Consider the following 23,221-nt stretch of genomic DNA (forward strand, 5'->3'; position numbering starts at 1 on the left):
GACAGGGACAAATCCCTGAGTTGGGGCCTCAGGGAGTGGCCAGGAACTTATCACCCTTAAGATGTGAAAGAATGTTCCTGTGTGTGTCCCTGAAGCCACCTGCTGTGTCATCCACTAAGGATGCACTGATGCCAAACAGGAGGGGTATAAGGTTTTTCAGCTGTCTCTTCATTGACCATTGTGTAAATTTTACTTTATCAGTTTTTCAACTTCCATAACTTCCCCAACCTCACTAGTCCATGCTTAGGGAATATAAATTCTCTAACATTATCTTAGGTGCATGTATCTGGGAAAGAAAATCTATTGTAGAAAACAATGTACGCTGCCCTCCAAAACTAAGCAGAAATAATTTTTGATGCAATAATGGTTCGAGATGATCCTTCTCTCCTGCTGCCTCCTGCTCTCCATGTTGCCCAAATAATTTAAAGGAGATTGTTTTTTCCTGGATTCTCTCAGATGCAAATGCATTCATGAAACTATTCAGGAAGCTGGGACATTTACAAGTATTTATCCGTAAGCCTGCACCAGATCTCTGCAGGAAAAGTCAAAAGCCACTTGCCCAGGGCCAGAGTCACTCGCTGCAAAGTTCTCAACAAAAAAATAAAGTCAGTCAGCTTTCCTGAGAAACAAGCCAGCACTCTGATCTCCTGTTCATTTATTTGCAGGCCTCATTAATATAACATCACTGCAACAAACAGCTAACGGGGGATGGTGTCAGGATGAATAATGGAGTTACTCTGCTGAGATAACAATTAGGTTTTGAATGTACTATCAGCTAAGACAGAGCCAGCAAGGATTCACGCCAAGCAGGAGAGCTGGTGCTGCTGGTGCTACAGACTCCTGCAGAGCTCATCAACTGGGCCCTAGCCTGCCCTGAAGACTGCACTCACACACGCACACATAAGCACCCATGCACATGCACACACATGCACTCACATGCACACACAGGCACAAGTTTGAAAAGAATGTGACCGTTTGCTGCCTTGGATGCAATGTCCAGGTGTCTTTGGGAGCCAGGATGGGATGGAAACTTGCAAACATGCAGGTGGCATCAGCACTCTCTGAAGTCAGGAAAACACTAAGTGACAGGATAAGGAAGGAAAGGATGAGTAGGCTACACATTAGGGTGCGTCCTCTCTGGCTGCTCCTGAAACCCCACCCTAGACACAGGAGCATCTAATACAGACGGTTAGCATCAGCTAGGGACAGGAGACCAAGGTCATCCTGGAACTGGAGATACTACTGTTGGGGCTGAGGTCGTCCTGAAGTGTCTTTCCTAGACACATCCCTCCCCACCTGGCAGCTCTGATGTCAATCTCTCCTGTCTCCTCTTACAAACCCCCAGAGTGTGACATCCTGCAGAGACAATGGGGAGGGCTGCACAGGTCACATAGACAGCCAACAGCCTCAAGCCCTGCTGTCTGTACCTGCCTGGAGTCCCCACCAATAGCAATGCCCAGAGGTTCCACCTGCATGGGACACTCTTAAAATCTAAGCCACTTTCCTCCAGACCTCAGCTAGCCTGGTTTATGCCTAGATTTCTTTTTCTTTTTTTTTTTTTTCTTATTGAACCTCAGAGGCACTGAAACACTGAGCCACATCCCAGCCCCTTTTCTTTTTTTCTTTCTTTTTTTTTTTATTTCAAGACAGCATCATCTCACTAAGTTACTTACACTGGCCTTGAACTTATGATTCTCCTGCCTCAGCCTTCTGAGCTGCTGTGATTATAGGCTGCACCACCACATCTGGTTATCTTCCTACATGTCTTGGTCATGAGAAAAATAATTGCTAAGATTCACTGAAAGCTAACCTCCACCTCCACCTCACATGTCATCTTCTTCAGACCTCATAACTTTATAAGGTAGACGATGTTATCATTAGCCCCATATAACAGATGAGGAAACTGAGGTGCTCTGAGGCATGATAACTTTCTTAAAATTGCATTGCTAGTAAACGAACAGCTAGGATTGAACCCTCAGCTACTTGACTCTGAACCCCCACATTTGACCTGGTTATTATCCTTGTCTGAGCTCACTTGGACAAATAGAATTCTACATCTACAGAGCCAGAGGAGAGAAAGGAACCAGCACCATGATCTTGACCAGGCCAACTGCAGAGATAGGAAAAAAACAAAAGTCCCCATGTCCAGCATCATCTGGGGAAGTTGCACAGGGAGAAATGACAAGGGGTCAAGGCCAAGAGGCAAGTGTGGACCTTTGCTGCAGGGAGGGGCAGAGAGGAGGGAAGATGGACACAGAGACTCCAAGAGGTGACAGGAGAAAAGATGGTGACCAACAAAGCCAACTCCAGGGCTTCTCAGAAAGCATGAGCTATGGCCTTAGCCAAGGGAAAGGGGCCAGAAGCTGAGCAGAGGGAGACGACAAGCAGGCTGGAGCATGAGGGCTGGTGACCAGTGACATGTTGCCTCTCCCGTAATAGGAGGATGGTCAGTTCAGACAGAGCTCCATAGAGGCTAAAAGCACAGGTTGGAAAGACCTGGCTGCATCTGCCACCCAGTGTGCAGCCTGAACCTCCCTGGGACCCAGTCCCCCAGGGTTGAGATGAGGATGATATTAGTGTTGCTCGCATAACATGTTTTGAGCTCTAAGTGGGATCCAATAGATAGAGCCCCCGGCCCAATTCCTGACTCATTATGAACATTTAATAAATAGAAAAATAAAAGACAGGCCTCATTATCAGAAAGCTCTTCAGTAAACTGGAATCAACGTCCTGTGACCATCGTCTCTCCCACTATCACTGGGTCCCGAGACACCCCAAGGAAGACGGGTCTCTGGTATGCGAGCTGAGCTTTGTGAAGCTCTCACCAAGTTCCTCTGACCCTTCAAGGCCCTTCTCTGAAGGAGGCCCCCACTCTGCCCCTCTAAGGCTCTGCCTGAGTCCCCGCCTGAGTCTGAACCCAGGAGCGGCCATCCCTGTGCAGTGAGCCCAGCACGCTCTGAGCAGGCTGCCAAGCCCCTGGGCTCCCAGCGCCTCCTGCCCTGCTCCCTGGTGCAGCCCTTCGAATCTCCCCAGCTGTAATTAATCGGCTGCATCTGCTCTCGCCCTTGGGCGGCTTTGTGGCACAGTTCCCGCCGAACTGTTCAATTAGTGGCTGCAAGAACGAGGCGGATGCAGCATCACGGCGGCTGCTTTCCAGGTCACGGCACCCACGGAGGAAAATAAACATGACAGAGTCTGGCAGGAATGCAGATTTGGCCGGGGTACCCCACGGGCACTAGCCAGGGCTCAGTCGGCCTGTGCTGCTGTTAAGGTAGGGTCTGAGCAGGTGGAGAAATGGCTCCCCAAATCAGGGGTTCCTGGAAGCTTTAAGAGGGCCTCGGCAAGAGACAGCAATCTCCCATTGAGCCCTCTACCATCAGCCCATGTACTGTGGCCTACACATTGTCAGCCTGCTCCCACTTCCTATTGGCCTAATCTTCCTGGCCTAAGATGAGCCAATCAGCAAATGCATGGCCAGGACTTGGACTGGCCTCCTTTATATGTGTCCGGGACTGTTTCTGGGACAGGATTTCGAGCTGCTAGAATGAGCCCTAAACTGTTCTCTATACTTTCCTTCTGCATTGGGCAAAAAATAGACAAACTTTTTATTCTACAACCAAAATGCCAATACCCTTACGGCAAGACAATAAGGCAACTTAAAACCCCATTAAAATGCAAATACAGTTTTCTTTAGGGAAGAGAAAACTAAGTGAAAGGTGCCTTTGGGAGAAAACCAAATCAAAACATAGGAAAGGTACCAAGGGTTTACCCTCCATTGGGTTTTGCCCAGCCTGGTTAATGATGTGTGTGTGTGGCAAGCAGAGAGAAGCCATCTTCACAGGCTTTCCATAGTGCACATTAATCAATCAGGCACTTGCTCAAGCCACCAGCCTGGTTTGGGTCACTACACCCAGAATGCCTGGAAATTCAAGAGTCCAGAGAAAAGCATCCAAAATGATCAAAGGGTTTAGAAAATAATATCTTCAGAGGAAAGGCTAACAGAACTCCAAAAGCAAAGGCCAAGGGTAGCTTAATTGCTGTCTTCAGTGTTTGAAAGATGTGTAATGAGGAGGCAGCTGTTCAGTCCTCCATTTGATAAGAAATCAAACCCGAAGTTGGCTTAAATTAAAGCAAGGGAGATTGCAGGCAAAACTTCCTAGTGATTGCAAAGTTCAAATACTTCATTACTCCCAAGCAACTCTTAGGCACCTCTACTCTTCCACGCATCATGAAAGAATGCAGTTTGTTCTAGAATCTGATTGAGACCAGTGTTCCCCAGTAACAGAGAATTGGGAATATTGGGAATATTGACTGATGGTTGCTCTATGCCAGACAGTGTGCTACGTATTAGATTGCTAAGAAAAGCGAGATAGTCCCTGTCCCAAGATAGTTCCAGGCAATGAGCAGTTACAGTTTATGTGGCAATGGCTGTCTTAGAGGTGTTCATAAAGGCCAGTAAGAGCTAAGGAGATGGGGTTGCAACATCTGCCAGTGGGAGTGAGGGAAGGTCTCATGCAGGCATCTTTTGAGCAGAGCTGGGCAGGAGGGGCAGCATTTGTCATGCTGGCCAGCAGAGAGATCTGTATGTCAAATGTACATGGGCTGCACACCCTATAAATGTGGGGTCTGCTAAGCTCTCCAAGTAGCACACATCAGAAGGCTGAGCCAGAGTCTGGGGAGCCACCCAGGTAGACAGTAAAGGGGCACAGAGGTGGCATCAGCATAGAACACAGAGCAGAGCCTCAGCAACAACCTTCACCCCAACCCAGACATAGCAGCTGCTTCTGGGCTGTTCTCTCCCGGCACTTCTAGATCTCACTTGGACCTCAGTACAACATGTGTTGATAAGCATGAGGCTGAAATTAATCAATAGCTAAAGATCTTCTTTTCATCTCCTTTTCCCTTCTTTCCACTGCTCCCGACTACACACACACACACACACACACACACACACACACACACACACACAGACACTTAAATCACGCGTGTGGGATTGGGGTATCTCAATCAGAATCACTTTTCTGAAAAAATTCATTGCTTACATGGTGAAATGCTGCACAAACACCACAATGGTTAATGATCAGGGAAAGAAGAAATGGTAAGCAGGAAGGCAGGAAAGAATGAACACCCTTTGGGACAGGGTCCAATGTCCTTTCAAATTTATCATGGGAAAAGGGTGATGTCTGGCTCAGAATATCTATCTTTCCATGTGGGGCTCAGAACCGCCAAAGCCAAGACCTTACCCTTGACCTCACCCAATCACTACTTAAGCTTGGGCTGCAAGAAACTCCCAGACATTCTCCAATCAGCAGCGAGCAGCTCTTTCCACCCCGGGTCACCCCAGCATATCTCTGCCATGAACTTCCTGATCCATGCATTCGCCTTCCAGATCAGTAGGAAGATCTTCATCACCTCTAAGCTCCCCACTGATTCCAGCATTCTGTGTTTTTCTTCTCTAGGAGGTCATAGGTGCGGGGAAATACAGGAGGAAATTAGCAGTCATCAAGACCTGCTCTCAAAACCAACATACTAGGGAATTTCCAAATGTTATCTCACTTAATCCTCACACCACCCCTGTGAGGCAAGCAGTATTATCTATTTCCAGATGAGGACATTAGATTCAAGGTCACAATAGCTCATAAGTATCAGAGCTGCTATTCACATTCAGGTCTACCTGACTGCAGAGGTCACTGTCTTCCTGTTGCAGACACTACCTGAACATCAGATCGTCTCTCTTCCCTCCCTAGAGTAGCCAGCAGCACAGGGGCCATCTGCAATTGGGAACCAAGTGACATGGACCTACCTGACATCCTAGCCTTATTTTAGTTTATTTTCTACGGATGAGGGACTCTACATAACTCCACCATCCCTCTTGCCCTCACCTCTTGCCCTTCCCTACAGCTCTCTGGGATCTTTTCAGATCTGGAAGACCTTCACTGGAGTTCTGTGAGCCATTGCTGGAGACTCAACCTTTTTACCTCATTATAGACCCATGCAGAAAGGCCAGGTCTGGTTCTAAGAGAAACCGAGTTTTGTGCAGCCCCACATGACCTGCAATCTAATGCTGCTTTAAAAATAAAAATAAATCCCAGGGCAGAGTCTTATTGTGGAGAAGAGCTGGAGACCCTGCAGCTGCCTGGTCTGAGGTGGTTTGTCCTGAAATGTCCTCTTCCCTCCCTTTCTGGTAAAGTGTTTCCCACCACAACTCTCCTTTGTGGCCGTGCTCTAGATATTCTAAGAAAGGAGAATAGCAGTATGCCAGGTCTTGCTACCCCATGGTTGCCACACGGACATGGTCCTTAGCCTCATTCACAGCCCCCTGGAGGGCCTTAGGTGGGGGGCTATCTTCAGTAGGATACCTCCCTCTCTTCCTTTGCACTCTGAGCACAGACTTCTACCTTGATCCTCTCTGATTGTAGAGTTGGGGAAACGTAAACAATACATGCAAAGACACAGAGATTTAAGTGCATTGTATGTACAGGAGTCACTGATCTCTGGAAGGACATGGAGGACATATGACAGAATGGAAGATGTGGCTGGCAAAGTGAAGGAGGCCAGAATCTGAAGGACCACAAAGGCCAGGCCAGGAAATGAGGGACTTTGCCATGGCCATGGTCAAAGCCATGGAGGGTTCTTACAGCAAGCACTTAGTCACCTGATCAAGTATGTATGTGTTCCTCCTGGCAACCAAAGGAAGTGAGATTTACAAGGAGAAGCTTGGAGACCCTGTGGTTAGATTGGGTGAGAGACGATGGAGCCCTACTTAACACCTACTCTGGAACACACAGACTCCAAAGACACATGAAAGTAAGAACTGATAGGTCCTGGGGACCTTATTTGGTATATGTGGTAAGTGAGGCAAAGGGACAGTTGAAGAAGCTTACAAGATTCCTGGCTTGGTACACAGTAATTCCATTAACCTTGAAAGAGAATCTGGGAGGATAATTGGGTTGGGGTTGGGAAGAAGAAAAATTAAGAGTTCATTTTTAGACATGGTGAAATTTGAGGTGCCTGAGGGACATCCATATGAAAGTAGAGATGTCCAGTAATGATTGGATCTATGACTGTGGAGCTCAGGAGAGAGGTCGGAGCCAACGATATAGGTTTGGAAGACATCACTAATGGAGACCTTAGGAATCCTCTTGCAAATCAAATAATCACCACCTCATCTATGTTTTGAAATCCAGATTTTTTACACGATTTTGCTTTAAGCAAGGAAACTACAAGCTCCACATCCCTTGTAAGTCTCCAGGCTGCTTAGATGCTTCCCCTGCCTCCAAACTCCCTTGTCACCTGTCCCAGGTGGTGGCAGCATAGGACAGAACCTGGAAAGAAGACTTTCAAGAAGACCCCAACTTCCCCAGACACTTTCCAAGCTTTAAGGACCTGGTATAATGACCCCAGTGGATAATGTTTCTCCTAGTTGGAATCCAGCAGGATGGACTGGAACACCTCATCTCGGTAACATGTACCTTCATGCCAAGATCATACTTGTCAATAATTTGCAAATGGGGTCAGGGGTCTTCTTCTTCTAAGCAATATATGGTGACTGGTGCTTCTGTGCATTTCCGTGCCAATAAACTGACTCTACCGCAGTCCAGCACCAGAAACCGTGTCTGACCATGCCCCTTGGATGTTGGAAGGAAAGACTGCAGTGACTTACCAGGAAAAGGAAGCTGTCCTATTGAACCTGCCAGTGCCACTGTGAATCTACAATGCAATCCCCCACATGCTACCTGCAAGACAAAAATATTTTTAGGCTTTCCAGAAAGATTTCATTTCACAGTTTTTCTGAAAGGTTGTAATTAACTGCAGCAAGCAAAAGAATGTATTTTTAAAAATGAAAGTGGAGGATGGAGAGAGGAACCAATCGCCACACTTTTGTCAGTTCTCTTGGCTAGGTGGGTTCATGTCATCCAGGTGGCTGGGGGAGGAGATGGAGGGGCTACCGAAACTCAGTTCAAGTGGATCAAAGAGAACCAGAGCTAAGAGCGAATTCTTTCCTACTGGTGCTCTGCCACAGGGAAGTGGAAGCAGCCCTTCCCTGTTCTCATTGACTAGGGTCCATCACCCAGGACCCAGGAGTCTCAGATCCCCGACGAAGCTGCCAAGGAGAGTGGAGCAGCCCGAATGTATCACTGTTGGGTATTTTTAGAGTCCCCAGGGAAAGAACTACAGGGACTTCCAGTTCCTCATGCCAACTCTTTCCTTTCCAAGATGTTCTTCTTTCTCCCACCCTAACCCCCACCACACAGAGATGCCTCTGAGTCCCCTTGGCTACATCTCCTGCAATTCATTTCATGTTTCTTGCTTAGTTTTATTCATAAGGTGGAATATTTTATTCCAAGAAAAGAAAATCAGAGCACAGACAAGGTGACTTGGGTAAAACCTGCTCCCAGATGAACATGTTCAGGGCTTTCCTGGCAAGTCAGGGAGGAGACAGCACCATCTAAGACCTGCAGAGGAGGAGAAGAGGTCAGGAAGGCTGAGTTCAAGTCCTAATTCCACAGCCAACCTCCTGAGAGCCCAGAGGCTGAACAGCACATCAGCCAGCAATCAGAGAAGGAGGCCTGTCCCCTACACATATCCCCATCACCCCTTCCCTGATCCCTGTGACCTGGGGATGTGTGGCTGAGGAGTTTCCCATTGCAGGAAGTGGGGAGCATTCCTTTGGAAAGCCAGGAGAGATAGGAAGGCTTCAACAAACATTGCCACCCACGATACCTACCTATTATCTTGGCCCCGAGGCACTGACTCAGCTGCCCCACCAGACACTGTACCCACATACAGGGTTAAGTGGGAGTCCGTCCAAGGACACAAGAGCTGTGGTTGTGCCCAGAGATGCAACTGGGGGTCCCAGAGGTCTATTGGTCTTGAAAAAGTTCCTTTCCCTCTCCCCCTCCCCCTAATATCTTGCCTTTCTTATGATGCAATGAAAAGAACACTGGATTTATTTTTTTTATATGACTGTATGAACACTATGCTTGAGGCCTTGGTCGCATCCCTAACTTCTCCTGGTCTCATCCTTCACAGTATAAAATAAAGATCTTAGAATATGATACCCTGCAATCCCTTACAGTTCTGAAATTGAGGTCAGTTCTAATTTCTTCCTCCTTCAGGTAACTATGGACCACAAAGCATGAATTTATTCACTGGGATTCGATGGGTCTCAAAAGAACTGCATTTTTCCAAGAGCCTGATCTCTTCCCAGACAGAAGTTTATCCCTTGGGAGAAATGGATTCTGCCATTACTTTTCCTATTGGGTCAAAGCAAAATGAGACATTCAGCGTTTGGTGACAGAGTTAGGGAATGAATAAATGACCCTTGCTAACAGAAAAACAGCAAAGATTTGGAAAATCCTAAAGTTATTTCTTCTTGGTCCTAACAGGCATCATAGGATTTTTTTCTCAGAACAATGGCAAACGCACACCAGGTCTTTGATGGTTCCCCCACAGCCCTACCTAATCTCATCCCTTTCTGAGCTCCCACCTCATTCCTTCTCTATCTTATCACAGTAGACCCTGAATCAGTGTTATTTATGGGCCTTTGTTATCTTATCCTCCCTGACTATAAGTTTCCTGAGGGCAAATATGCTATGGTATTCATCACTGTACCCCCCACAGGGTCCAGCACACAGGAGTGGCAATAATAACACTGTCAAAGTCACAAAACCCTTCTGGTTTATAAAATGCTCCCAGCACACCTTGTGTTTGGGGTTCCCAAGCTCCCTGCAAGGTTGGTAGATGTGATAATACTCTCTCCGCAACTAAGAATTGAAGTTCGAAGAGATTATGTGACTTGATCACAATCAGGCAACTCGTGCATTAGAGATACATCTCAAACAATTATTTTCTGCCTTGAGTTCAGAATTCTTTCTGATTTTTTTTTTTTTAAATAAATAGTTGAATGGTGTCTTAACCAAGAAATTAGTGCAAAGCAAGAAGATGATGTCAGGATACTAGATAAACTTAAAAGTGTAAAAGACACACAAAGTTCACCCAGAATCCAGGTGTCTGTCAAAGTCCTTAAATACTATATCACCCCCCACCAGCCTAGGGGAAGGGGAAAGGGCTGTTGCTCCATTCCTGTGACTGACCAGGCTAACTGATCCCAATTCCCTCCTGCAGATCTTGACAGTATCAGGACCACCCGAAGGAGGAACTCGAGTGACCATCCATGGCGTGAACTTGGGCCTGGACTTCTCCGAGATTGCTCACCACGTGCAGGTGGCTGGGGTGCCCTGCACGCCCCTCCCAGGGGAATACATCATCGCTGAGCAGTGAGTCTGCCCTGGCTGGCCTATTTCCTATCAACACTTCAGGATGGAGACTCTCCCTCTTCCTTCTCTGCAGCTTTTTCAGGATCCATCTCCCATGGCCCCTTCTGCCAGGCAACCTGCCCCAGAAGCCCTCCCAGGGCACCCTACCCACCTCCACCCCCGGAAGGCCTGCTGTTGTTTGATTTCCTCTTCCCCGGCTCTTCCGGCAGTCGGACTCCCAGCACCAATCCTGCCCTTCATTCAGTCTATGCCTGCCCCCTGGCATGACTGAGCCAGTTTCCCAACAAGCTGGGGCTCCTCCTTGGCCTCCCCAGGCCCCCTCCTGCCAGCCCCCATTGGAATGCACCCTGTACGGTGTGCTGCGGGCAACAATTTGTTTGGTGCATGGGGCTCTGACAGCAGCTTAATCCGAGCAGGGCCTCCGCCGGAGCAAATTCATTTATTTCACTAAGGGAAATGCCAGCTGGAAATTAGAAAATAGGCATGTAGTGGCGGACAGGCGACCGGGGCTCCAGGAGTGACATATGTTCCAATTTGGGGTGTTCATTTGGCAGTGGCGGCCGCTGTGAGTTGGTGGGCAGGAGGTGGGCACGAAGCTGGGGATGAGAGGATGGCAGGAGGAAAGCTATCCCTCCACAGGAAGAAGGGCGGGAGCCATCAGATCATTCTGCATGATTTGTCATGCAAAGTTGGGTCAGGCCTCCCTGGTCCCACTGAGGATGCAGCTTCGCATGTATTACTTGGAGCATAACAAGAGCTTCAGTTTGGGGCAGGGGCTTCCCTCCCTTAGCCTCACCCCGCTGCAGCCTCAGGTCCTCCCCTTTGGCCCCTGAGAGCCAACCTTCAATAGCGACCCTAAAAATCTCACAACTTTATCTTTCTTTCATCACATGTTTCAGTTAACAGAATGTTTTCTCATCCATTATCTCAATATTTTTAGTTATTTTTTGATTCATTATACACCAATGGGGTACTACTTTCATTTCTCTGGTTGTACACAAAGCAGAGTCACACCATTTGTGTAATCATACATGTACCTAGGTTTGTCTCATTCTATTATGATGTTTGTTTCATTCTATTATCTTTCCTTCCCTCCGCCCCCTCCTCACCCCATGATCTCATTTTTAATTGTTCAGAACCCTGACGCGGAAATTATTGTCATTGCCATTTTGCAAAGCAAGAGAGAGTGAAAGACAGAGATAAGTGAAATGACTTTCCCCAGCTCACTAGGAGCACAAGGAGTTAAGGCAGAATTTGAGCTGGAGTCTCCTGACCCCTAGTCCAGGGTGCTTTCCTTCCATAGAAGCTGTGGACCAGACTCCCGGACAAAAGTGGCCTGAATATTCCATGATTCATCAGCCTGTGGCTTTGAGACTCAAGGAACTATAATTTTCAGTGTGGTCCAGAGAAATGTCAGAGGCAGAAGGGGTGAAACCCTAGATTCTGGCTGCTATGTGATGGCTACTGACCACAGACACGGAAGTAAAAGAGTCGACCTGGTCCCTTCAATCCTTCAGGTCCAATCCTTCATGACAACATTATCCTGGCAAGGGATGAGACTTGGAGGAAATGCTGGGTCTTCAGGAAAGAGATGAAGGAGGGGAACAAGGAAAATAACAGAGCTGGTGAGAGATGCCAGGGAGGAGCCAGGACAGCCTGCAGAGGCCCTCACAGCCAGACAGTCTCCACAGAGCCAAGCATCCTGCCAGATTGCACTAGGTGCTCAGTCATTCTGACCCCAAATCAACCCCAGCCACAAGGACCTGCCTTGGGTCTCTGGACACAGACCAGTCTCCAACTTGTTGGAGGGATAGGAGGGGTCAGAATTTCAGCTGAGGAGTGCAAATTCTTGGGCAGCTGGACCTCAGGATCTCTTGAGATGTGGAATTAAACTGTGTTTTAGCCCCAGCTGCTATACTGACCAGCCTTGAGACCTTAACAAGCTGTCCAGTCTCTCTGACCTTCATCAGCCTAATGTGCTATACAAATGTAAGGAAGTTTAGTTCTGTTTATGAAATCAGATTCACCCAGGGCCAAGAGGGAGAAAGTGCCAAGAGCAACCAGAAGTGAAGATGTGAAAGGAGCCTTAGTGGGTGAATGGTCACCAAGATCCCTTGCCAAGACTGGTGGTGACCCTAGAAAACTACTGCCCTCCTCTCCTTGGGCCTGGGACAGGCAGGAGGCAGTGAGCACACCCGGTGCCTTGCTGGATACAGCCCTGGTTTCCAGCCGTGCCAGACTCATTACCACTCTCGAGGTTTCAGAGTTTGTTAACATCATTAAAGCCTCCATCCCGGGCAGTGAGCAGCAGGCACAATCGTTACAGATGTCTGCAAGAGATGAATTTGGCTAAACGGGCTCGGTGCAGAGTCCCGGGCGCGGGCAGGATTAGCGGGCACGGTAATGATTCACCATATGCTTGTGCCGTGCCATCTATCATTCAGCAATTAGGTTAATGTTGGTTAAAGGGCCCCGCTTAGTCCTGCAATCAGCACCCCACAGGTCTGAGGAGGAGCCAGATAGTTCAGTCACAGGACGTTTTCTGAGCAATGGACGCAGGTTGAGGGCACACCGATCGGCCTCTCCTGGGACAGAGGCGTTGCATGAGGCAGACTAAGCTCAGGTCCTCAGACCACCCTCCCTCTCACCTGTTCTACATACCTGTGAACTCAGGCCTGATCGGATGATGTGAGATGCGTGTGCATCCCACTCCAGAGAGCAGGCACCAATCACACCGGACTGTGAGAGGTGGGGTGGTATAGGAGTGAGGGCACTGGGCTAGTGCCAGGAGACTAGAAGTTAAGACTTAACTCAGATATTTATGAGCTAAGTGACTTTGCTCCCTGATCCTCAGATGTCTCATCTGAAAAATAAGTATGAAGGACTAGAGGATCTCTCCTTGAATCTGCAATACCCACCATTAGAAAGCTTATCGGTGACACTGATGTGTCTCCAGAGCACTCTGTCAACCAGGAGTCAAACCTTCAAAGCTCATCAGTTGTTTGGTCCATCTCCTCATTTTACAAGGAGAAAATTTAGACATCTCTAGCTAGCACTTCCTAGAAATTCAGAGGGAGCCCTGGAGCCACCAGAGACACAGGGAGGAGTCCAGCATCCAACTTGCAGAGCCTAGAGGAGGAATTCACGTGCACCACTGCCCGTGGTGGATCCATAACCAGAAAGCAGGGATAAGTGGTTAGGTCTCAGAACACTAGGAGACCAGTGCGGTCTTCCCCACTACCCTCTGTCAAAAACCTCACCTCTGTCATGGCTGCTGAGTCTGTACTATTCCCTCCCTGAAAGACATCCAAAGAATCCCATTAAATCTTGGGTCAGTAGAATGAAGTGGTCAAAAGTCCATGAGCTCTGGAGTCAAATTCACCTGTATTTCAATCAGGGCTCTGTCACTTACTGGAACTGTGGCTATAGATAAGTCACTTGGCATCTCTGAGCCTAAGTGTCTGTAACTGGAGATACAAGACTCTCCCTGTAGCAGAGTCTGAGGATGGCAGGAGATCCTGTCTTGTGTTGGGTCCCCACCATCAGCGCACTCCAGGTCAGTTCTTAGATCTACCCATCCAGACCCTTGCCTATGGCCCCTTGCTGACCACAGCCCTCTCTCACCCACTCCCCGGGCTAGGAAAGAGCTCAGCTGTAGTGTCCAGGAGGACACTACTCCCTGGGCTAGCTCTGGGTGCTCATTGCAGCTCAGTACCAGGTCCCTTCCTCATGCTCTACCATACAGGGACATTCAGAGCCAACCACAGGTGCTCAGCATTGTACAGTCAGTGAGCTTCCAGGACCCATTGATTGGTCTTCTCCCAAGTTCTTGACAATAAAGCTTATCTTTTAGAGCACCCATGAAAATATCCTGGGAAAATATAGTGTGCAGAGGCCCTAGCCCATTGTCAGCCTCCTACAGGGACAGCTGCACAGGGACAGATGAGAACTTCTCCTTTCCTGGAGAGGTCCAGGAATGTTTCAGTGTTGCCCATGACCTTCATGTGTTCTTCTATTTCCTTTTTCCCCATCTTCAAGCCTGATGATTTCTCCCCCTTATTCTTCTCAAGGTTTGCTCCCGCAGAGTCCAAGGGCAATGAGTGAGGAACAAGTGAGCCCTGATTAGCAGAGAGGGGGAAGCTTATCTGCCTCCTCTTCTCTCCCTGCCATCATCACAATAAATAGTTGACTCTCTGCAGCTCATTGAGGGTGCAGGGCATGGATCACAGGGTAGCAGGGACCAGCTGGAACAGGTGCCAGCACCCAGGAAACAAGATGGAGGAGTTGTTACTCCACACAGGTAGCAGTAGGAAAGGAACTGCACACTGTATGTTAAATTAAGCTTCTCAAATGCTCCGCTAATGAGCTTTAAGGAGATGGTTACGTGTCAAATACTAATTGATCATCACTATCCTGTTTATTCGGGCTCATAATTAATTTATTTATTCATAGAGAAAGGGAAAGGAGACTATTCTTCCATGCACGTTCAGTGCTTTCTTGTTGCATCTAATATGCTAAACGTAATAAGACAGTTATTGCATGTTAAGTAAATATTCGCCAGGAGTGAAAGTACTTATTTGGGATTAACAGTTATGAAGGAGATGGAGACCAGCGGCATGCGGCGTGTGTGAGCATGCAGCGTATTTGTTTAATGCAAGTTTTATTACATCGAAATGAAATCTCTGTTTAGTTACCTTCCTTCCTAGAGAAGCTGTTGAGATAAGCATCACTCAGTTAAACATGGATCTTCCCCACCGTGCCAGGATAATGCTGGGGATTAGTGGAGAGGGGGCCTGTTTTTCTGACTCCCCACTAAGCAAACCTACCAGAGACACCGGCTGCTTGGAACTCTCAAATGGCGTGGGAGAGGAGGAAGTTGCTTCCTTCCCTCCATTTCCGGCCTCAGTTTTGCTTAGCCTAGAGGGACCCTCTCCCACCCAACCTGAGCCCTGAGATTCCAGGCAAGAGGTAACCTGGAGCCTGACTTCTTCAGCCCCTCTCCTGTCCCCCAGCTGCCCACCCTTTCCAAAAGGCTTCTGCGGCTAAGGCAACCAGTGTCTAAATGTGCCTGTGTCACTTATCATAGGCACCAGGGAAGTCTCTGCTGGGGATATTGATCTGGGCTGCTTGAGAGAGAACACTACACTCCTCTCCCTGCCACTCTCCTGTTACTACTGTGAGATGTGACTTCCAGTCCAGGCTATGTCACCCCTTGCCAACCAGCTTAGTGTGCTCAGCCCTTGATTAAGTGGGAGTCCAGTGTCCACTACTGGCCTAATGAACTCATCCGCCTCCCACCTCTTCTCCTGCTGCCACCAACCTGCAGCCCTCCCCATTTTCCTGGGAGCGCCTATTTAGAGCTCTGCTCTCCCTATCTCACCAGATTATCTATCCCCCTTTTTAAAACTCACCGCAGGAAATAAACCACAATTGAATCAGGTTGGCAAATAGGCCTCACCTGCTCTTTTAGAAAGCGTTGCAATGTTGGTTTATCACCTAGGAGAGGATACCAATTAAATTGCTGCCAATAGTTCTGTCTGGTGGACATTCAGTCTATTCCACCAATAGTGAGAACCTACCCAAGGCTATGCACTGTGCTAGGCACCCGGGACTACAGGCTTGCTCACAGAATTCAGCAACATAGTATAGCAAAGGTATACAGGGCTTTAGAGAAGATCTAATCCAACCTCCACTGCACAAAGAGGGCAAAGCACTGCATCCCAGGTCACACAGCTAGATGGGTGACCAGGTTGGATCCTTGGCCCAGCACTCTTACAAGACTGTGATGAATCATTCACTATGACCAGGAAAGCAAGCAGGCAGGGGTGTCAGCTCCTGCCAAGCCTCTCACTGGAAGGTCTGCTCTCTCCTCAGGATCGTCTGTGAGATGGGCCATGCCCTCGTGGGAACAGCCTCTGGGCCAGTGCGCCTGTGCATTGGCGAGTGCAAGCCGGAGTTCATGACCAAGTCTCATCAACAGTACACCTTCGTGGTGAGTGCTGGGTCGAGGGCTGAGCTACGGTCACCAGGTGAGGGCACACACCTGTTCCCAACTTCCCCAGAAAGGTTCCATACGCCCATCCCTTCCCAAGCTTCTCCCAATCAACAAAGAAGACCAGAAAAAAGGGACTTCTAGCCCGTCTTGTTGGGGTGGGATGGACATACGTTGAACAAAGCTATGGAGACTTTGGAGTCCTGGTGGGCCACAGGTCAGAGTTCTAAATAAGGCCAAATTGAGCTTTCTTAGAAAGTGGATCCTAGATGTGGAGGGCTGGGGGCTGCCCTTTGTCCCTTCAGTGTACTATCTTGGATTAATTCCAGCCTAATGAGGACACAGGGGCCTGAGGGACCTAATTAAATGGGTCCATATTTATCCTCATGTTTTGTTTTCTGCCAAAGATACTTGAAGTGGGAGTTCAGAAGTCAGTGAAATCTGGCAGGGATGTGCCTCTGTGCACAGGGCCAGGAGGGGTGGGCCTGGGAGGGCGTGGCTCTGTGTCAGTGTGGTTACACACACACATGAATGCACACTCACATCTGAAAATGCCTCTTCATGCTCAGCCAACATGTAGTAGAATCACAAAGGCTTTCTGTTAGGCTGGCACGAAATTCACCCAGAATCAATAACTTGCTTCCAAGGCCCCAGAGCCTGCCAGGGCTAAATTCATATTGAATCAATAACTTGTTTCTGGGGCCCTGAAGTCCCTTTATCTAACACTTACTTACATTGCCACATTGGATACTTCATTAAAAGTTTTAACACTAGCAGATGGGGTCAAACCAGCCTTGCTAAGAGTTTTGAAAAATCATTAGGCCATGAAATTCTCTTCTCTCTAAAACGTTTTGCTACTGATTTTAGGTTTCCCAGACTCTGTCTTCTCATCTTGGCTTTTCTATCCTTTTCTGGTACTTTCCTCTCTTAGAATAGAAAGTATCATGGCCTGTCTGCAGCCCACCACAGACGAGAGGCAGACAAAGAGCGAGATGGGGAGAGAACTGTCCATGTCAGAGCTAGGCTGGGCTTTAGGAACAACCCAGCCCCCGCTCCTCACTTGACCAGGAAGCAAACTGATGTCCAGAATGATCCCAAAACTTACCTCAGGGCCCATAGTCAGTGAGTGGCTAATGTAGACTAGCGTTCTTACCTGTGTAGTTGTTCACGTAAATGTGTTTTTCCCTCTAGGCAGAAGTAGTATGTTCTGATGTAGGTCAGCTACATAGTGCATTTCAACCTAGATGGATCTTTTATGTGGTAGGCTTACTGTTACAACTTAGTGAGTTTGCTAGAAAGTCCCAGCCAGCAGCGTGCCACTCTCTTGGGGAGGGTTAAAGAAGCCATGTCTGACATTTACCGACCGCTCTCAGCACCGGAAACCCTCATGTGCTTAGGGAGGGATAAAAGGCCAAGTGTATAGGCCATTTGTGGAGGGCTATAGGCTCTTGGCTGTCCAACCTAGGCAGGGTGCTTTATTCAGCCCTATTGATTTTGTGCCAAAAAAATCAGGACAAGCTCTAGATAGAGAAGCATTTTCAAATTGTTCTCAATTTGTAAACTAATTGATAGATTAGTCAGTGTCACCTCTGCTTTCCCTTCAGTGTATGACCATAAGACTCCCCAGGGAGTTAATTAATTCCAATACATGGCCTCTGCCTTCTCTGGACATGACCAGAGACTCTTAGAAAGGGTTTCAGCTCCTGAGACAGCATTTGGGACTGCAAAGTGCAGGAAGAGTACCTCTGCTCCTAGCAGGAAGATAGTCCCTACGTGTAGCCTTCATTCTAGCCCTGGACCTCAGCTGCGAATATTTGTCTGCTTCTTCCCAAAGAACCCTTCCGTGCTGTCACTCAACCCCATCCGAGGGCCAGAGTCTGGAGGCACCATGGTGACCATCACAGGCCATTACCTTGGTGCTGGGAGCCGCGTGGCAGTATTCCTGGGCAACCAGACCTGCGAGTTCTACGGGTGAGATGAACTTGAAGCCTGACTGGAAAACTGGCTCTCATGCACACATGTGCCTGTGAATGTTCCTGCACTGGCCTGCCCCATCACCTCCATGTTATTTGCTACCTCCTGTGCCCAAACACTGTTCCAGCCATTGTGAGACATACATACCACTTGTCAGTTTATGTCCCATGTATCACAGATGCTGGTGACTTCTAACAGTCATGGGAAGTGAGGGCCATGAGAAACCATGGCTCCTAGGAGCTCTCCTAGTCACCATGAGGACGGACCATTCATTGAGTCCCCACTATAGTGGCTTGAGAAACATGGAGACTGTATGGTCTGCTTTGTAAGCACAAAGACTGATGCTCCAGGAATTCCCTGTGCATAAAAAAAAAAAAAAAATTGAACATTTACTTTGAACATTTACTCATATTTCCTATGAGTTCTGGGGATGCAGAGACACCTGGGAGAAATCTGAAAGAATCCATGCCTGAGAACCCGGTTTGCCCAGTACTACCTGATAATAAGCTATAAATTCTACAAGCACTGTGGGGTAATTACTATGCATAGAAAGTATTCAATGAATATTTATTGACAACCTGATCAGACTCTAAGCATAGGTTAGTCATAGTCTAGAAAAATCCAGACAAAAAGGAATTCACCCAAAGCCCATGGAATCTTACCCCTACCCCACATTCTCTAATGCCCTTTTCCAATGTGTTCCCTCTCTAACCCCACTAGGGTGGAGACTCAGGGAAAAAGAGGGCATGGGGGAGGGGTGTGTGCCATCACATAGAGCATAAAGGAATAGCAGACTTTCTGGGCCATTCCCTTGACCAAGGGAAGTGTATTTTCAAGCCAAAGGCCACTCCCTCTTCCCTGCCTTTCTTCTCAATCATCCTGCTGTCTTCTCATCAGGAGGTCAATGAACGAGATCGTGTGTGTCTCACCCCCATCAGCCAACGGACTGGGTCCAGTCCCTGTTTCCGTGAGTGTGGACAGGGCCCGTGTGGATAACAGCCTGCAGTTTGAGTACATAGATGACCCTCGGGTCCAGCGCATTGAGCCAGAGTGGAGCATCGCCAGGTGAGGTTAATGGTGGGATGTGCCTGGCTGCCATGTGGCATGACCTCTGTGGCCCAAGGGTGGGCAGTTCATAGGAGGGATCCCAGTAGTTGGGGTTCACCATTCCAGGTTTGAGGGGTCTTTTACTTAATGCAGCTTCTGCTTGTTCTCAGCGGTCACACACCCCTGACCATCACAGGCTTCAACCTGGATGTCATTCAGGAGCCAAGGATCCGGGTCAAGTTTAATGGCAAAGAATCTGTCAATGTGAGTAGCCATTGGTCTACCCCAGCCCTCAGTAAACACAGCTCCCCATCCATTTTTCCCAATGCCATGAGCTGTGGGTCAGGCATGTGGACACCTGGACACTGGAGAGGAAAATGGGCTCAAGAATCTGGGCCTGGAATCAGGAGCCCAAATATGTGAGCTTTACAATGATTTTTATAATTACAGATAATTTCTTGTCAGAAGGTGATATATTGGGTGTATAAAAGTACTGGCTTTAAAGCTTATAATATAACATAAGAGGGTTCCTATTTTATGGCACATTCACTTCAAGGTTCAGTGAGAAACCCTGGGTGTCCGGGGGAGAGATTCTGGCACCACATGCAGAGATTTCTGGATTGGAAGCAGGACTCTGCCATCTGTTAGCTATACAACCATGATCAAGTCACTTACCCTTTCTGATCCTGTGCTCCTCAGTGGTACATGGCGGTGCTAAGATTTGCTTCACAGATTTATAACATGGCAGCCCTTGGCTGATGCTTGGTTGACACTCGACAAATATTAGGCACTGTGTGCAAATAATTCTGACCTTGCTGGTAACCTAATTGCTGGGATGATCAGGTTGAACATTTTACTTTATTCCTTTGCTCAGAGCCACATAATTTTATTTTTTCCCCTGCTGTGGGTTTTTGTGAGTTTAAAGAAGTTCTCTTATTCTAATGAGAACAGAATGTCTGATAAGTTATCATAAAGTTTTCAGTTTGCTCTAGTGACTTCATTTCACTCTTAAAGCCAGTATTTTCTGAAACCATTATTGTATTCACAATGATAGCCCAGAAGATGCTGTCGAGGCCATTGATTTTCATTGGCAGTACAGTGATTACTGCTCTGACCTTCAGAGGATTGGAGAGGCTAAGATGGAGATTCAGAAGATGGTGTCATTCCCTCTTTTATCCCTGACCCATTCCCAGCATGCCGAGAGTCCCTTAAAATACACAAAATGACGGAGTGACCCCATCATTGCATAGCTAAGGAAACTAAGGCTAGGTGGATAAATGGCTTGCTGCAATCATAAAGGTGACTGGTAGCAGAGCCATGCTAGGTCCCAGGCATCTGGACTCTTCATAACTGGACCACAAGAAATGCTGATGGGCCAGATATTCCTATTATGCCAGAGACACAGGAGCACACTGCAGTACCCACCATGGTCACACACTTCGGGTTAAGTGAGCACAGGCCTCTTCTACCGGTGCAGAGCTGGAGCCACGGGGAAAGAGCCTGTGCCCCACTCAGCTTCTGTGGGAATCGAAGTATTCCCAGAAGCTTGCAGATCACCCCCATTCCCAGGGTCTCCAGAAGGAGGTGAGACACAGGACTGAGAACAGTTCTAGATACCCAGGATGGACAAGCCATCTCCCCCAAGAAAATTAAACATATGTGTTAAAATAGAGGGTTTATTATTATCCAGACACAGCAAGGCCAGAGTGTAGCTTGTCCTTCACACAGATCCAAGTTCCAGAAGAAGAGGGCCATGCCATGGGGGCCACATAGGGAAGCCCAGCTTTGTCAGGAGGCAGAGGAGAAGAGAAACTGCTACAAGGGTCTCTGCTGAAGTCTTGGCCAAGGGCATGCAGGGCCAAGGGTTTCAGATTGGCTGGTTGGAGTCATTTCAGTGGCTCTGTGCATAGGGACTGTCCTCCCAGGCTCTGGGGTGATTAGGGAATGTGAACAGTGACTCAGTCTGAAAGGAGGTGGTTGGCAAGTGGGGCTAGGTTGATTGGTTTGCATCTACCAGCAGTCAAGTTCTTTGCCATCTCTAGGAATTGGCAGCCCAGGAGAAGAGTATCATCCCAATGAACCGGGTCCTGGATGCCAAGCTCCAGTATACAGAAAATAAAAGACAGAATGACTACCGTACACAGAGAATTTTCTAAAGTTAGTACATGAGTAACAGGGTGACCGCCGAGGCTGTAGCCTTCATCCTAGGGAAGCTGTTGGCAGAGAAGACTGGTGGGGCTTGAGCCCCATGTCCCCTCACCCGCCACAAGGACTCATTTGCAGCCCTGGCAGGAGTCTCCCCAGCACTTTCCCCAGTCCCCCACACGATGATCTCAGTGTTTCAAAGGACTAAGATTGAGTTCCACCTCTGGAGAGCTGGGAGCCGGTGGCCTCCCTGCCTGGAGTCTGCAGGCCTGCAAGAAAGGCCTGTGGGCGTGTGGCATCCCTCAAGCCTGGCAGCACAGTGGGAAGCTCGTAGCTGTCCCTGTGCCTTTGCTTGCAGGACACTGGGAAAAAAGCACTTTGCCCCAGCCCCTGGCCATCACCTCTCTTGGGCTCCTTCTCTGCCCACCGGAACCCATCTCTTGCCTTTGAGTTTTGAAGCAACCCCAGAGGATGGCAAGGAGGGCCAGAGTAAAGCTGCAAAGTCGAAGGAATGTCTGGCAGACAAAGTGCGGATGCAGCGTAGAGCGGGAAGCACAGAGGCCTCTTGTTTGGGACTGATTTGCTTATTCACAGAGGAGCTCTTGCAGGGAAACTGGGAGAAGCGGAGGAGGCGGGGGCAGGGCGGGGCGGAGCAGGGGGCGGAGAGACACTCTGAGGCTGGGTGCTTCCCGCCAGAGCCAGGGTTTCAGGCCTTGACTCGACTCTACCTACTTGACTGCAGCCCTAGCTTTTCTGTGCCTCGGTGTCCCCAGCTGCAACATGAAAAGTGCATCAAGGTCAAAAGGGACTGCAGAAGTGTGCAAGGAAGAGGACAGGAATGGGTACTGTCCACTACACCAGCGTGAAGGCCACAGGGGCCATTTGGTGTAAGCTGTTGAACTCCCCCTGGAAAGGGAGGGTGAAGACTTGGACCTGGCGCTCTGACATAATCTCTAGATAAAATCTCTATGCAAGGGTCAGCTCTTTTGCAATTTCACACAAAGTCTTATTTCTGAACATGAAGCCCAAATGTGTGTGTGTGTGTGTGTGTGTGTGTGTGTGTGTGTGTGTGTGTGTGTGTTGGCCAATCACACAACACATGTGGGGCCCTGCCAGGACAGCATGTGCCTGTGCCGTCCAAGTTCTCAAGATGCCCTTGGCTATTCCTGGGACATCCTGGCTCCCAGAACTGAAACTGAGCCTTGCCTGGTGGGAGCCAGGAGGAGAGTGGGTAGAAGTCTAGATTTTCTTCCCAAGTCCTACATGAGTCCTCTTTAGTGGTTTCTTCAGTCTAGCTGCCACCTGAGGCAGCTCCAGAACTAACCACCAGAGGAAAAAGGGGTGGCTCAGCTAAGATTTTTAAATGGCAGACCAGAGTCTACTAAAGAAAAAGAGACAATATGAGCTCAGGTCAATTCTACCAAGAGAGAAAGAAGTCCTGGGTAAGACATGGAATTGCAGCATCCTGTTTATTCAGTAAACACTAACTGAACACCTACTATGTGCTGGGCAAAGTGCTCATCTCACATCACTTCCTGCTCCACACCACCACCCACCCACCCCCACACCCTTCGCTGCTCTGTCCTACTTCTTTCTCAAACATCCCGGGTTTGCTCACCCTGAGGCCCCTTAAGTACTGTTCCCACCCCTGAACGTGTTCCCCCACAACTCTCTCTTTGTCCAGGAAAGCCTTCTCATTCTTCAGATTCATGTGCATTTCTTTCTTCCAAAGGAAAACTTTCATGAGTCTGCCACCCTGCTGCAGGCCATGCCCCACCCCACC

The 23,221-nt window shown here is 48.4% G+C and overlaps 1 protein-coding gene across 1 annotated transcript in view; it reads left to right on the forward strand.

Moving 5' to 3' along the window:
- PLXNA2 (plexin A2) overlaps positions 1-23,221 on the forward strand; it is a 208,186-nt gene that overhangs the window by 164,134 nt on the left and 20,831 nt on the right. The window contains exons 13-17 of the mRNA XM_079107853.1: positions 10,129-10,280; positions 16,155-16,272; positions 18,107-18,243; positions 19,144-19,311; positions 19,464-19,557. Coding sequence (XP_078963979.1) covers positions 10,129-10,280; positions 16,155-16,272; positions 18,107-18,243; positions 19,144-19,311; positions 19,464-19,557 — 669 coding nt within the window. The remainder of the gene's footprint in view (positions 1-10,128; positions 10,281-16,154; positions 16,273-18,106; positions 18,244-19,143; positions 19,312-19,463; positions 19,558-23,221) is intronic.

The sequence above is a fragment of the Sciurus vulgaris genome (assembly GCF_902686455.1).
Source record: "Sciurus vulgaris genome assembly, chromosome: 12".
In the NCBI taxonomy this organism is placed as follows: Eukaryota; Metazoa; Chordata; class Mammalia; order Rodentia; family Sciuridae; genus Sciurus; species Sciurus vulgaris.